Source organism: Sphaerodactylus townsendi, linkage group LG17 (genome assembly GCF_021028975.2).
Source record: "Sphaerodactylus townsendi isolate TG3544 linkage group LG17, MPM_Stown_v2.3, whole genome shotgun sequence".
In the NCBI taxonomy this organism is placed as follows: domain Eukaryota; kingdom Metazoa; phylum Chordata; class Lepidosauria; order Squamata; family Sphaerodactylidae; genus Sphaerodactylus; species Sphaerodactylus townsendi.
Window position 1 is genome coordinate 21,650,915 of NC_059441.1, and position 15,054 is coordinate 21,665,968.

General features: G+C 46.7%; 1 protein-coding gene across 5 annotated transcripts in view; it reads left to right on the top strand.

Moving 5' to 3' along the window:
- The window catches only part of AKAP13 (A-kinase anchoring protein 13), a 137,119-nt gene that overhangs the window by 77,494 nt on the left and 44,571 nt on the right, over positions 1 to 15,054 (top strand). For 2 of the 5 annotated variants that reach the window (XM_048481668.1, XM_048481671.1), the window contains 4 exons: positions 895 to 948; positions 4,362 to 4,424; positions 5,342 to 5,534; positions 7,389 to 7,497. In XM_048481668.1, coding sequence (XP_048337625.1) covers positions 895 to 948; positions 4,362 to 4,424; positions 5,342 to 5,534; positions 7,389 to 7,497 — 419 coding nt within the window. The remainder of the gene's footprint in view (positions 1 to 894; positions 949 to 4,361; positions 4,425 to 5,341; positions 5,535 to 7,388; positions 7,498 to 15,054) is intronic. The other 3 variants (XM_048481670.1, XM_048481672.1, XM_048481669.1) reach the window with 2 other exon arrangements.

Genomic DNA, 15,054 nt, shown 5'->3' on the forward strand with positions numbered 1-15,054 from the left:
AGTGAGTGGCTGACAGAATACAGATGTAAAACACTTTGGCTTGATCCCGAGTTCCACATTTCTCTATGGGCTGCCACTGGTGGTTTCCTTGTCCATTTCAGTGGACAGACACAGGGCTAGTGGGTGCATTCAGCATCATCACGTGGTGATTCTGGGCTTCCTATTTACCCACCCTTAGCCCCAATGTACTGGAAACGAATCAACTCCACACTCAGCCCGTGGACTTCTAATCCACCTCTTGTTTAATGTCTCCAATATCAGATTGAAGAATCTCAATAAAATATTTCTACAGGGACTATAATAAACAGACCCAAAATACTCTTATGTTATCTATATCAAACAGGCCCTGTATATACAGCTGTGTTCATGGTTTTCAGTAGTCCATAAATTTCTCAGAACCAATACAGGGTGGCACGCTGGCTCTAAAAATTTATAACTGTTTCACATGCAGAAATAATAAATGGAACACCTTTGTTGCTTACAAAGAAATTATTTTTAATGGGCTGTAATGATGTGATTTTGGAGACATTAAATAGTAGGGGGATTAGAAGTCCATTGTTTCACATTTGGTGCAGAGTGTGGTATTGATTAGCCTCGAGGTAGCAGCTGGAGAGATCTTTCCATTCCAACTAATGTCCAGCTGACAAAGATCAGTACATCTGGAGAAAATGGCCACTTTGGGAGAGGGACTCTGGCAAAACCCCACTGAATTCCTTCTCCAAACCCCACCTTCTTCAGGCTCCACCCCCCAAAATCTCCAGGTATTTCCCAACTGAAGTTGGCCACCCACATTCCTGCTCTGCATCTCCCCTTCCCCAAGAATCTGGGGGTTTCGTGTTTGTTCACATCATTCTCTTCTTATTACTGACTGTTTTGTCCCTGATTGATTTTCAGTTCAATGCGAGTGCTGGGAGATATTGCAAGGAAGCCCCCCACTCATAGGAGAAGGTACAGCAGCCATTGATGCTGACTAACCATGTTGCATATAAGCGGCTACTAACCTCCTGCTTTCCTGCAAATTGCCCTTTCGGCCCTGACTCAAACTGCCTTATCACAGCCAAGTTGGTCAGCAATTCCCCTTAAGGGCTCAGGAGTGCCCCAGACATTCCTGAACCATTTTTCATGCAGGTGAGGTGGGAGCGGGCGGGGCAATTCGCTTCTTGCAGTGGAAGGAAGGAGGATATTTTTCACAGCTTTTCTTGTTGTTGTCAACAAATAGGAAATGTTCTAGATTGTTGGGGGTTTTCCGGGCTGTATTGCTGTGTTCCAGTAGTATTTTCTCCTGACGTTTTGCCTGCATCTGTGGCTAGCATCTTCAGAGGATCATGTTCTTCTTTATAAACACTGTGTTTAGTAAATTTCTGTGCTAATTCTCCCACATCTGGTTCTTGAGGCAGTCTACAAAACAAAACAAAAAAGAACACAGTCCCAATTCTACTGTGAGTTGAAGAATTTGAGAACCATCATGGTTTAGTAGACTCTGATCTGGAGAACCGGGTTTGATTCCCCACTCCTCCACCTGAGTGGCAGAGGCTTATCTGGTGAACCAGATGTGTTCCTGCACTCCTACATTCCTGCTGGGTGACCTTGGACTAGTCACAGTTCTGTCCGAATTCTCTCAACCCCACCTACCTCACAAGGTGTCTGTTGTGCGGAGTGGAAGGGAAAGGAGCTTGTAAGCTGCTTTGAGTCTCTTCACAGGAGAGAAAGGCGGGGTGTAAATCCCAACTCCTCCTCCTCCTCCTCCTCCTCCTCCTCTTCTTCTTCTTCTTCTTCTTCTTCTTCTTCTTCTTCTTCTTCTTCTGCTGCTGCTGCTGCTGCTGCTGCTGCTGCTGCTGCTGCTGCTGCTGCTTCTGCTTCTGCTTCTGCTTCTTCGACCTGCCACTACATCAGAGCAGAATCAGGCCATGGCTATGTGATCCCTGTAAGCACTAAATTGCTGTGTGGTAGTTCCTCAATTTTTAGAATAGGCAAATCAGAAGGAAACAAAATATTATTATTATTATTATTATTATTATTATTATTATTATTATTATTATTTCACAGCTGCCAGATCTTTAGCTGGTTGTTGGCCTTCATTACAATTCGAGCCTCACCCAGAGGCCTAGGAAGTTGTAATGTATTGGCATAGTATTCGTGCGGATCCCAGCAGGGCTGCCTTCTGAATTTGACAGATGTTTCAAGTGCTGCCCTAGTGTTTTTGGGATGCGTGCCGATTACCACTGGGACGACCTCAGCTGGTTTGTGCCATAGACGCTGAAGCTCGATTTTCAAATCGCGGTATCTAGTGATCTTCTCGTGTTCTTTTTCAATGACCCTGCTGTCACATTTTATTATTATTATTATTATTTTATTGATACAAAAACAGTTATACACAGCAAATTATTAATTAATTAATTATCATATTTATAGACCGCCCCATCCCCTGAGGGCTCTGGGCGGTGAACAACAAATTAATACTACATAAACAATAAATAATTAATATAAATAACATCATAAAAACATAAAATTACAGCGTTTTACAAAAACCACTTGGCGTCCAGTATTAAAACTATCCTTAAAACCTTCCCAGAGAGGGAGACGGTTGATTTAGAAGTCACAGCTCCCAAGATGTTAAAAGGGAGAGGCAAGGAGGGCGCCCTATCCTCTATTATTATTATATTATTATTATTATTATTATTATTATTATTATTATTATTATTATTATTATTATTATTATTATTATTAAATCACATCTGCCAGATCTACAGCTGGTCTTGTCCTTCATCCTCATCAAGTTCCCCTTAAAAACTTAGGATGCTGCAATATATTGAACTCTCTCAGCCCCACCTGCCTCGCAGGGTGTTTGTTGTGAGGGGGGAAGGATAAGGAGTTTGTAAGCCCCTTTGAGTCTCCTATAGGAGAGAAGGGGGGGATGTCAATCCAACTTCTTCATCTGTTCAATTTTCCGGCCTCTGGTTGCTTTGCCTCATTCTCTTTTCTGTTTTTCGCCAACTACATCCCATCCCTTCCTGACGCAAAGTTTGAGTTCTGGTTTAATTGGCTGTTGGTTTCATTCGAGAATATGACACTGATGATGTATGGATTGCTGCTGGGCCTTCCATGACCTCAAAGCAGATCAGCTTTGTAGTCTGTTGTAGGCTAGCATTTATCTTTAAGGCTCATTTGTCTGGAGTTGTCCTACCATAAGCTCTGTTGAAGTGAACTTACTGAGAAACAACAGGGTGGGTATTTAATTGCACTCTGTAAAGCTGTTCCAGAGAGCAAGGGATGTAAATTTTCAGCTTGCTGACTTGAATACTGAACTAAACTGAGCTATGACCATGGGCTTTGCCTGTCTCCCTGTCTGCCATCCTCACAAATAAGCAAACGTTTATTTTATATATTTACGAAGTTCTTACCCTGCCTTTCGGTCCTCATCAGGGCCCCCAAGGTGGATTAAAAGTAGGTTAAATCATGCATAAACTGTCAAAATCAAACAAAAACCACATAATCAAAACCCAACAAAAACATGCCTACGAAAACATAAAAACAGCAATTAAAACATATAGCAGGAAGGCAGGAGAGCAAGATGAAACAAAGAAATCTTTGTCCATGGGTGAAAAATAGCAACAGAAGGGGTCGGGTGAGTCTCTTTAGGGAGAGAGTTCCAGAGATTTGGTGCCATTATCAAGAAGGGCCTAATTTCAGAAGGTGGAGGCACCTGAAGCAGGGCCTCAGAAGATGACTGTGGTGGATGGGTAGGTTTTCAAAGGAGTCGGTAATTAAGTATTTATTAAAATTGTTGTACTGCACCTTTCCTTTTGACTGAAGGCAGTTTTATCCGCACACGTATTTTAAAAGGTAAGCTGCCTTGTATTGTCAAAGGCTTTCACGGCCAGAATCACTAGGGTTTGGTGGGTTTTCTCTTGACATTTCACCTGCATCTGACATTTTCTTGACATTTCACCTGCATCTGTGCATCTGTGGCTGGCATCTTCAGAGGATCTGATGGTACTGAAGCAAGTGGAGTATATATACCTGTGGAAGTATATATACCTTTCTCAGCTTCACCTACCTCACAAGGCATCTGTTGTGGGGAGGAGAACGGAAGGTCATTATAAGCTGCTTTGAGACTTCTTAAAGGTAGAGAAAAGCAGGCTCTAAAAACCAGTTCCTTACTCAAGAACCATTGTGATATAGTGCTTAAGAAGATCTTCTGAAGATACCAGCCACAGATGAAACATCAGGAGAAAATGCTCCTGGAACACCGCCTTACAACCCAGAAAACCCGCAATACCCTAGTTAAGCTGCCTTGCTTAGCATCTGCTTCTCTGACAGCCCGGTAATGACAGGCCCCCTGTTTTCTTTGCAATTCTCAGTCTGAGCTGGTGTCCCTCTGGGGTTCAGTGCAATGCCATGGGTGCTGACTTAAATGGTCGAAGGTAGAGTATCAACGAATGGGCTGAAATAGAAGGGGCTGGCCAACATGGCCTTGCTTGCTTCTTGCATGGTGTTTATGTCTGCTACACGTCTGCTGGTCTGGGTCTCGTGCAGCCTCTGTTTCTGCAGGCTTTGTCTGGAAGGTTGGAAGGCAAATGTGCAAAGACTGTTTCCAAAACTGCTTAGCTTGCAAAGAAATATTTCTAGCCCACGCCTGTGCATGCCCATTTTTAGTGATTTCGTAATGCATTATCTCCCTCCTGCTTGGAAAAATTTACTGGTTGCCCAGTGGTGGGATTCTAATAATTTAACAACTGGTTCGCCAAGGCTCTGAAAGCCTCCTTGCTCCCCCTCCCCTGGGAGACAGGGAGAGGGGTTTTTTAACACCTTGAAACAGCCAGGTGGCAAGGTACCTGGCTGCTCCAGGGCTCTGAAAGCCACTTTTAACAACTGGTTCGCCGAACTCAACAAAAAATTAGGTACCGGTTCTATCAAACCTGAATCCCACCACTGTGGTCACCTCTATGCAAGTTTTACTCACCACAGGTAAATATCCATGTCTAAGGCGGTGTTGTTATTTCCATTATAGTTTATCACTGCTTCTGATTTTACTAGAGTCTGACTGAAATTATCAAAGAGTTCTTCATGAATGTTCTTTGCTAAAGATGAACCCCATGTGTTTTGTTTCATCTAAGCTTATGCAGATGTTGGAGGTGGATTATATCTAGTGGTTATGGTTGCTAACTGCACTAATGCTGGATTGTGTTCACTAACCAGGGCAGTTGTGAGCATGCAGATGGGGAATTTAAAGTGCCACTTGATTTGAACACTTCCAGTTGAAACCTCTTCCACCAGCAAGGTTGTGTACTGATCTCCTGAGCATGCACAGAACCCCTGATCCCTGCCAATTTGTCTTCAGTTACAGCTTAGAAGGCCTTGCCGGGGAAGCAGACTGTATTAAGAAGCCTGTGTCACATCTTGAGATGGCATCGCTGAATGCCAAAGACCTCCAGCAAAACCCCCTAGCCAATGACGAGCGGGGATCATTGGTCTCTTTGACCGAAGAGGAACTGGAATCGGAGCAAGGAGAAATGGGAGGTTTTGACCTCCAGGTAATTGTGTTTCTGTGGCATTTTCGAGGGAAGGGGGGTTTTACGAGTTGGATTTGACTACAATTATTTTAAGAAGCTGCAAAAGTCAGCCTTGGGCAGAAGCATTGTTGGTTCTGCCATTGTTAATCTATGTTACAGAGGGTAAAAAGAAGAAGGGTTTGGATTTATATTCCCCCTTTCTCTCCTGTGAAGAGACATAAAGGGGCTTACAATCTCCTTTCCCTTCCCCCCTGCACACACAACAAATACCCTGTGAGATGGGTGGGGCTGAACCTCCAAAGAACTGTGACTAGCCCAAGGTCACTCAGCTGGCATGTGCTGGAGTGTACAAGCTAATCTGGTTCCCCAGATAAGCCTCCAAAGCTCACGTGGCAGAACGGGGAATCAAACTCGGTTCTCCAGATTAGAGTGCACCTTCTCTTAACCATTACATCATGGTGGCTCTCACTTTCTAAGTGAAAGCAAAGAAACTGAGCCAGTTACCCAGAGCCTAAATTTGGATCCAGCTCTGACTGGTCAGTCACCATGTGGTGTTGGGTTTCGCAGCACGCGGCTGGGCTTGCTTGCTTGAACCCTGTGAGGTATTTTGTCTTGCAAGCCCTTGCAAAGCATCCGCCTGATGCTTGTGACCCACTCCATTTTGGGCTGCATAAATTCCATGGGAATGGTTGGAGGATCAGGGAGCCTTGGTTGATGGCTTGTTATTTTAAGAAAATTTATGCACTGCCTCTCCAGAGATTTGCTGGAGACAGCTCTCAAAGTCACACACGATAAAATCCTGAAAATAGCATCATTTGGATTCACAAGTAATGAAAAAGCCAATCAGAGCATAAAGATCCTTGTAAAAATGTCCTCAGATAAGAAGCAGATAAAACCCTGGAATTAAAAGTGGCATTGTCATTTGTACTATAATAAATCACATTCTCAGCATATTACACGTGGTAGTTTTCTTTCTGACAAAAAGTTTATTTCTCTGTGGATTCAGTAAAGGAAGCCATGGCTTTCAATTTGATAGGCTGTTTTGACAATCATTAATTCATAGAGTCACCATAAGTTGCAAGCAATGTGGTGGAACATACACACAGAGAGTTTTCTTTCTGCAAACAGAAAGACCCTCAAGACAGAAGAGAACCCCTCCATCTCATTGAAGGTCTTTAATTCAAGAGTCACCATAGATTAGAAGCGACTTCATGGTGTATAACCCCACAGAGAGTTTTCTTTTTGTAAACAGATAGACTCTCAAGGCAGAAGATAGCACATATATATCATTAATGTTGCACTTTTGACTGAGTTTTGAAGGTTATTGATTCATAGAGTCTCTATCAGTTGGAAATGACTTAGTGGCACATAATACATATACAGAGTTTTCTTCTGTAAACAGACAGGCACTCAATGCAGAAGACAACCCCTATATCTCATTAATTTGACATTAATGACTAAGTTTTGAGGGTCATTAATTCAAGAAACTCCATAAGTTGGAAGCAACTTGATGGTATATCACACACATGTGTACACACAGAGATTTCTTTCTGTAAACAGAAAGACACTCAAGGCAGAAGACAACCCTTATATCTCATTAATTTTACATTTTTGGTCTGAGTTTCAATTGGAGACTCAAATTTTACTATGCATCCCAGCAGAACCCAGCTAACAAACTGAGAGGTCTCTGCTGGTGCTGGTATTTGTGTTTCAGTTTATGGGAATGAGGTTGTGCTTACAGCAGGGGTGGTGGGTGGAAGGACTTTGGATTCATGACTAGGTTGATCCAGTGGGAGCCAATGAGAGCTGATATAAGCCTCTTGGCCATCTACCGTCTGTCCCCATTGGAGTGTATAACTGCCTTGTATTCCACAGGGACGCAAAAGATCCCAGCCACATGCCTTCAGCTTCGGTGCACATCCTGTGATCTCCCCGCTGACCAAGTCTACATCCTTAATGGCCATCACTCACACTGGACCAGACAGTGAGTGCACACGAATTTTCGTTTCACTGTTTGTTGACAGCTGTGCATCTTGAGTATGCTCACACCACCGCCTTCTTTCCTCTGCTGATGTGGCCCGCACCACGTTGACAAGAACCTGAGGAATCCATGCACATACATAGTTACCTTACGCAAACTCAGATCATTGGTCAACCTAGCCCAGTGATGGTGAACCTTTTTGAGACCGAGTGCCCAATTGCAACCCAAAACCCACTTATTTATCGCTAAATGCCAACGCGGCAATTTAACCTGAATACTGAGGTTTTAGTTTAGAAACAAACCAGTTCGCTCCGAGGCGTGTGTTACTTGGGAGTAAGCTTGGTGGTAGTCGGTGGCTTTGCTTTGAAGCAACCGTGCAACTCTTTGAACGGGGAATTGAATCCACGACCCTAGGAGGATTTACTCAGAAGCAAGCCCCATTGCCAGCAACTGAGCTTACTCCCAGGTTAAGGATCGTGCTTTAGTTCTTTGCATGAAAATCAGTGGGGTTTAGCAGCGCTTAACAGGGTTATCTACACTGCTTTCCCAAAACTAGGTCTTAGGTTTAATGCTAATAATCGAGCCCAGCGGCCCAGGCCAGCCTAGATGTATGTGTGATGAACTCTGTGGGCTCTCACTCAGAGCCCACAGAGAGGGCTCTTGAGTGCCACTTCTGGCACCCGTGCCATAGGTTCGCCACCACTGACCTAGCCCAATGCTGTCTCCACTGTAGGCTTTCCCAAGTACTCACATATTTTCCCCTCCTGCTTGGCATCCTTGCAAATGGAGATACCAGGGATTTGAACTGGACATCGTCCATAGACAAATCCCCGGCTCTACTGCTGAGCCATTTTTAGTGGAAGTAGAACGAGAATTGATGTCCGTCCTTTATAAGGGCATCGTCCCTTTTTATTTTCAGTGGTTTGCAGAAGAAGAAGAGTTGGTTTCTATACCAATTTTTTTCTACCTTGAAGGAGTCTGAGAGTGGTTTACAATCACTTTCCCTTCCTGTCCCCACAACAGACACCTTATGAGGAGGGTGGGACTGAGAGAGTTCTGAACAAACTGACTAGCCCAAGGTCACCCTGCAGGCTCCTTGTGGGGAATCAAACCCAGTTCTTCAGATTAGATTCCATTGCTTTTAACTGCAACACCACTCTGGGGTTTGCCACTGCCTGCTTACATATGGATTAAGAGAGTTCTGAAAGAATTGTAAGTGGCCGAAGGTCACCCAGCAGGCTTCATGTGTAGGAGAGGGAATCAAACCCAGTTCACCAGATTAGAGTCCACTGCTCTTAACCCCTACACCATGCTGGTAATACACGTCGTATTGCACAGTGCCAGATAACTGAAATTAAAAACAGGTCACATTAAAACTCAAATTAAATTGTAGACATCCATCTTGGTTTTTATTTAGTTCGAGGAGGAACCTCGTTTTGACCTCTGCAACCTGGTGACTAATACGACTGGTGGCAAGAAGTTGTCTGCCCCTTAGCAATAGTAACCAAAACACTCCTCTGTCATGCCATTAAAATAGCTGCATCCAATTGCGTGCCGTATTGCACCAATTTTCCTGTTCATTCCGAAGCCTTGACAGCAAGTAGCCAAATGCTAAAGTTTGCAAAGTGACTCTTCTCTTGCAAACCAACAATCCCACCCCCAAGAAAAATTTTCCATCCAACTAGGAAAGGAGCAGTTGCATCAGCCAGCAAACTACGGCTCCTTGCACAAATCCCTCTCTGTTTTGCTTTTTGTGTTGTTGCTTATTATTTTTATTTTTATTATTTTTACAAATGCCTTCAAAGATTGAATTGGCATGAACTGTTGACTAAAGGGAACCACAAATGATCAGGGGTCTGGAGACCAAACCCTATGAAGAAAGGCTGAGGGACTTGGGAATGTTTAGTCTGGAGAAGAGGAGATTGAGAGAGCACATGATAGCTCTCTTTAAGTATTTGAAACGCTGTCACTTAAGAGAAGAAGAAAAGAAGAGAAGAGTTTGAATTTATACTCCACCTTTCTCTCCTGTAAGGAGACTCAAGGTGGCTTACAAGCGCCTTTCCCTTCCTCTGAGTGGGGCTGAGAGAGCTCCCTAGAGCTATGACAAGCCCAAGGTCACCCAGCTGGCATATGTTAGAATGCACAGGTTAATCTAGTTCCCCAGATAAACCTCCACAGCTCAGGTTCTCCAGATGAGAGTGCACCTACTTCGCCACTGAAGCCCCAACCCTGCAGTTGATGTCTGAAAAGAAGATTTTCCTTTCTCTAATGAAACTGAGTTGTTCCGTGGCTTGCTGTTTGCTGCTTCTATTCCTCCTCTGCCTTTTATCTGCGACTGTTGCTGTTGATGAAACCCGTGCCTCTAATGTTTACTGTTAACCCACTTCCCAGCCCGGGGACGGAGTCGGCCATCCAGACGTATCTCCTTCTCCTTCAGCATCTCTCCGCTCATTCCTAAGTCTAAAACTGTCTTTTGGGTTGGCTCTTCTTCCAGTGAAGAGGAGGAGGAGGAGGCTAGTAAGTAATCTGTTTTGGCAAGCTGCAGGCAGTGCAGTAGATACAGAGGCACATTGAGCGGCACGGCTTTCTTTCTTTAACTTGGGCTGTTAGTGGCTAAAGTTCCTACTTTCCACTTGTTGGGGTTCTTCTGAGCTTCATTTGCAGCTCAGATAAGGGACGCTTGCGCGTAGACTCTCTTCCTTTGCGACTGATATGAGCAAGAATGCAGTTTTGCAACCTCTTTGTTAAATGTCACAGTGCACAAGCTTCACTTGTTTTATTTCACCACGGCTTAATCTGGACCTCAACAAGAAGGGAGATGCATTTGATCCGAATGGACTCTTGAGTTTACTGCTACCTTTGGGGTTTTGCCACATTCCATTGTTTTTGGGGGCGGGGGCACGCACATTAAGGTTCACTGTGTCTGTCTGTCACTCTCTGTCTCTATCTCTGATTCAGATTGATTGATTCATTTATGGTCTTAGACCAATAGTAAAGCATGGAATAAAACAAATAACATCACCAGACTCAACTGGGACATCATTGCGACAGGGGGCAGGGCAAATGGTGAGCTCCGGAGTTGTGAGCATGCATGCCCTGGGCCGGCTGGGTGGCTGAGCCACACCCGGCCCTGATTGCGTAATGCGCATGAGTGGGAAAAGGGTGGAGCACGCTCCCTATATATTAGGCAGCATGCGGTTGCTCCGGCCTCTTTTGACGCCTAGAGCAAAACTGAATGAGTGCTAGTACCTGCTCGGGATTTTGGCGTGAAAGGGGCGTGGTCAGGCGGATGGTTTTGGTTTGGGGGCATTCGAGTAGAACCCCTTGTGTTGCTCGGCGGAGAGTGGTACAACTGGTGATGGCGTAAAGAGGTGTCAGGGGCCGCTTGACGCGCCAGGTTAGGAGTGAGTTGGCCGAGGCAGGTTTTGAGAGCGAAGCTCCAGTTGTGTGGCCTGGGAGGCGGTTCCGATCCTTGCTGGGGTGCCATTTTTCCAGGCGTGGTGGTCAGCTGGCAGTGGACCTCTCCACCTCCATTTGAGGTGAAGTGATTCCAGAGGGTGATGACTGGGTAAATGGGAGCAGGCTCCTTCGGGAGCGTCTTCTCCTCCCTCGCCCGATCTGGCACCATTGCACGATGTTGCAGTTTCATCGCCTTCGGACGGACAGAATCGGGACATTTCCGCTGACGCGGTATGGTCCCTGGATAGCCTGGGTTCGGCTATCGAATGGCCTCTTCCCATATTTTATACCCTGGTCGGGAACTGCGGTCAGCGAAGAGGCAACGCCTGGGTCCTCGGAGGCCTTGTTTGAAGCACCCGAGATTTCCGGACGGGTCAGTCCTATAGAGGATTTGGCAGGACCCGGCCAGTCAGGATCTTCTACGCACTTGCATGGGGCGTTGTTTTCAGCAGCTATGCCAGCTCCCGGGCAGGAGTTTGCAGCATTGGCCAAGCCTGCAGAGGCGTCGTGTCGACCAAAAGAGTGGGGCCGTGGTTGACGCCACTCGCCTTGTCTGGGGACGCCATTTTCTGCATCGATGCCAGCTCCCAGGAGGGAGTTAGCAGCGTCAGCTGTGCCTGGGGAGGCATAATGTCGACCAAAAGGGCATGGCCGTGGTCAACACCACTCGCCCAGTCTGGTTGGCAAGAAGGGCCGGTCTCCCATCTGTCCCCTCCCTGGTGAGTTTGGTCCCCGGCTCTACTGTTGAGCCATTTTTAGTGGAAGTAGAGGTCGGGAGGTTTCAAGGTCACGGGGGGGGGGTATGCATGACACGGGGGCAGGCTGCAGGGTATTAACTTGTCAGTTGGCAAGAGGGCCGGTAGGCCGTCTAGCAGCCTAGTGACCTGCAGTTTGCAGCTGTTGGGGCAACAATTTGATCATACTATGGGCCACAGTTTTAAATGGGGAACGTCAATTGGTACCTTGGCTGACCAGTGGCCTTTTCCCTGTTTCCTCCTTTTATGCAGGGGTTTCTTATACACCTGGGGGAGTTTCGTTGTATAGGCTACACCCCCTCCCCTTTCTCCCCTCCCTCCCTAAGAGCAGAGGGTGCAAGGCGTGATTTGTCTACCTGTCCGGTTGTTTTCTTTGGCCATCGGTGAATGTTGGAGGACCCGGTCGGCCAGTCGGATTTGGACTATGATAGCACAGCAGGTCCATTGGGTTGGAATCTGGCTTTGCATGCTTTGGGTAGGCAAGCACCTGTCCGGGTGCGGGGCCCACTATGCGGGGCAGCAAAAGGGGGTGTTGATCCCGAATTTGTCAGTGGTTGTGCCTGCTCCCTCCCCCACAAGCGTTGTAGTGTTTGGTGTCGGGCACAATTAACGGGGGGACTCCCAGGGCTAGTTTATTGAAGGATTGGTTACACCCCTCCTTCTTACACCCTTCCTTCTTCGCCCCCCTCTCCTTTTTATTATGAGAGCGGTTCAGGCATGCTTGATGTAAGGCTGAACTTGATGTCAGGGGGTCCTGGCAAACCCGGGGATCTTTGCCAGGAATGGCGTTGGTGGGTTGTCACAACGGGGTCCACACGCGCAGTTGGTTGGCTGTTTTACCGGCGGGGCGTTTCGGTTCATGCAGCAGGGTTCTGAGCTCTGGTATTCCCCTTTCCTCTTTTTTTTTGCTACACTTGTGCTTCTCCCAGCGATATGGCACCTGGGCCAGCTGGCTGGTTAAGGTTGAGCCTTCTTGCCCCGGCCACGCAGACTGGAGAGAAGGGCTTCAGCCTGCTACAGGGCGACATGGTGGGAGGAGTCTTGAGGCTCCTGGTGACCAGATGGGGCCTTGCAGCCCGGATTGGTCGGTACAGCCCGAGTGACCAGTTTTTGCCGTTAAGGGGTGGTGATGTTTCCACCCAGGGAGTGTTTGTCTTTTTATGGACCGGGGGGGGGGGGGGGGCTCTCCGGGAGGTAGTGGGATCCCGGTGTGTGCTGGTATTCCAGCAGTGGCAATATGGCTGCAATGCTGGTCAGGAGGGGTCTGTGCGAAAAGAGGGTAAGCAAGAATGTTCTTCTACATGCCTTATCCAGAAGTGGGGAGTAACATGCATGACGTTTTTCTTGCTCAGGTGAATCGGCTCCACATTTGGAGTCCAGTGAGCAGGAGGCAGGTGGTCTCTCCGGGGCAGCTGCAGAGCCATGGGTCAAGGGATTTTGCCGGTTCCTGGACCTAGTTGCATGCAGTCCATATGCAGGGGCGGTCATTTCTGGCCAGGGCTTTGGCCCTCGGGAAACCCTGACCCCGGGAAGAACACGCCCTACAGGTCTCTGGTTTGGTTTATTTGACGGTAGCATTGAGGGCGTGTTGTGTTTCTTTGACGGTGGCATTGTGGGCATGCTGATTGCCTGGGGTGGTCGGGAATGGACTGAGGGCATTGGTGTCTGGTGGCTCAACGCCGGCATTTGGGCACAGAAGGGCAATGGTGGGGCCGGCTGAACAATCGGTTGCCATTTTCTTCAAAAACAAACAAACAAAAATGGGGGACCTTCTAATGATACGAATATTTAATGAGGTGTGTACTAGAATACCCGGATGGAGGGCCGCTTACCTTTGTTGAGGATCAGGGGTGGGATGTACTCCCCCTCCCCTCCTTCCTTCACCTAGTTGCAGGCCCAGCGTTATTCATGGGCCCAGCTTTATGCCACATCCGGGATTTATGGCCACATGGGGTCTGGGGGCGGGGTCCCCCCCTTCCATCCCGGGGCACAGAAGGGGCCTCTTGGCAGGCATGGCTATACCAGCAGCAAGACATGGCAGTTCTACGATAGAGGGCCTCTTCTGGGTTGTTGAGGCGTTGCGGGAGATGACTGGGTTTTTTTCTTTTTCTCTTTGGGTGAACAGGTGGTCTGCCAAGGTTTTTCGTGTCTGCCTGCTTGGACAAGGGGGCTGTAGCCCATGAGACACTTGGGATGGTTCAGGCCCATGGGAGCATCGGAGGTTGGGGCTTCCCGTAGGGGAGCCGGATTCATGGCACAAGGCTGGAGATGGCAGTGAAAAGAGCAGAAAATTATTGTATATAAATCAGCAAGACATATATTGTGATATGATATCAAAAGTTTATCCCAAGTTATATTCACTTATCAAGTGCCTAAATTATCAACCTCGCAGGGTTGTTGTTTCTACATTATATTACTATACAAAAATATATATATCAAATCTACTATACACAAAGATACATTCTTTCAATTGCTACCTAAATAATAGTCCTAGTGAAGAGTTATATATGAGCAAAAGTTCCACTATCAAAGTGCTGCAGTGTTTAAAGAAACAAGTACATAAATGAATAGTCGTCGATATGTAGTAAGTTCATAAAAAGTGGAGCAATAATTCCGAATACTAAGTAGATGTATCCAAGCAGAAAATCAACATTGCACTGGGGTATATTGATTTGTATCTCCTGATGGATTTGATATATATTTTTGTATAGTGAAATAGTGTAGAAACAACAACCCTGCGAAGTTGGTAATCTAGGCACTTGATAAGTAAATATAACTTGGGATAAACTTTTGACATCATATCACAATATATGTCTTGCTGATTTATATACAACAATTTTCTGCTCTTTTCACTGCCAATTCCTGTTTGTTGTATATTGTTCGTTTCTTGCAGTGCAAAGCAGGAGCTGCCAGCCATGAGGCCGGGGATTGGCCATTTCGGGTGAGCCTAGCGTTGGGGTCATGGGCTCATTTGGTTTGCATCATGAACGTGGGCCTCACATTTTGTTTACTGTTCACATATTGCTGCAGGAGACCCAGACCCGGATGTGGATCATCGGGCATAGTAACATCCACTGGGCTGGCATGTATGCGCGCTAAACACCTTAGGGCACAAACCTGGACCTTGGCAAGGGTGTGGACGTTGTGTGGCTCGGCCAGCAAGGCATGCACTGGGAGGCACTGATACCAGCTATCTGGGAGGCACTTCAGAGGTTTGGTGTGCCTCAGGGGCTTGTCATTCATTTAGGCGAGAATGACCTCCCAGCGCTGAAAGGCTTGGAACTGTCCTTGCGGATGGCGGCCAGCCTACGGGAAATCCTGGAGTTGATTCCGGATGCCAAACTGT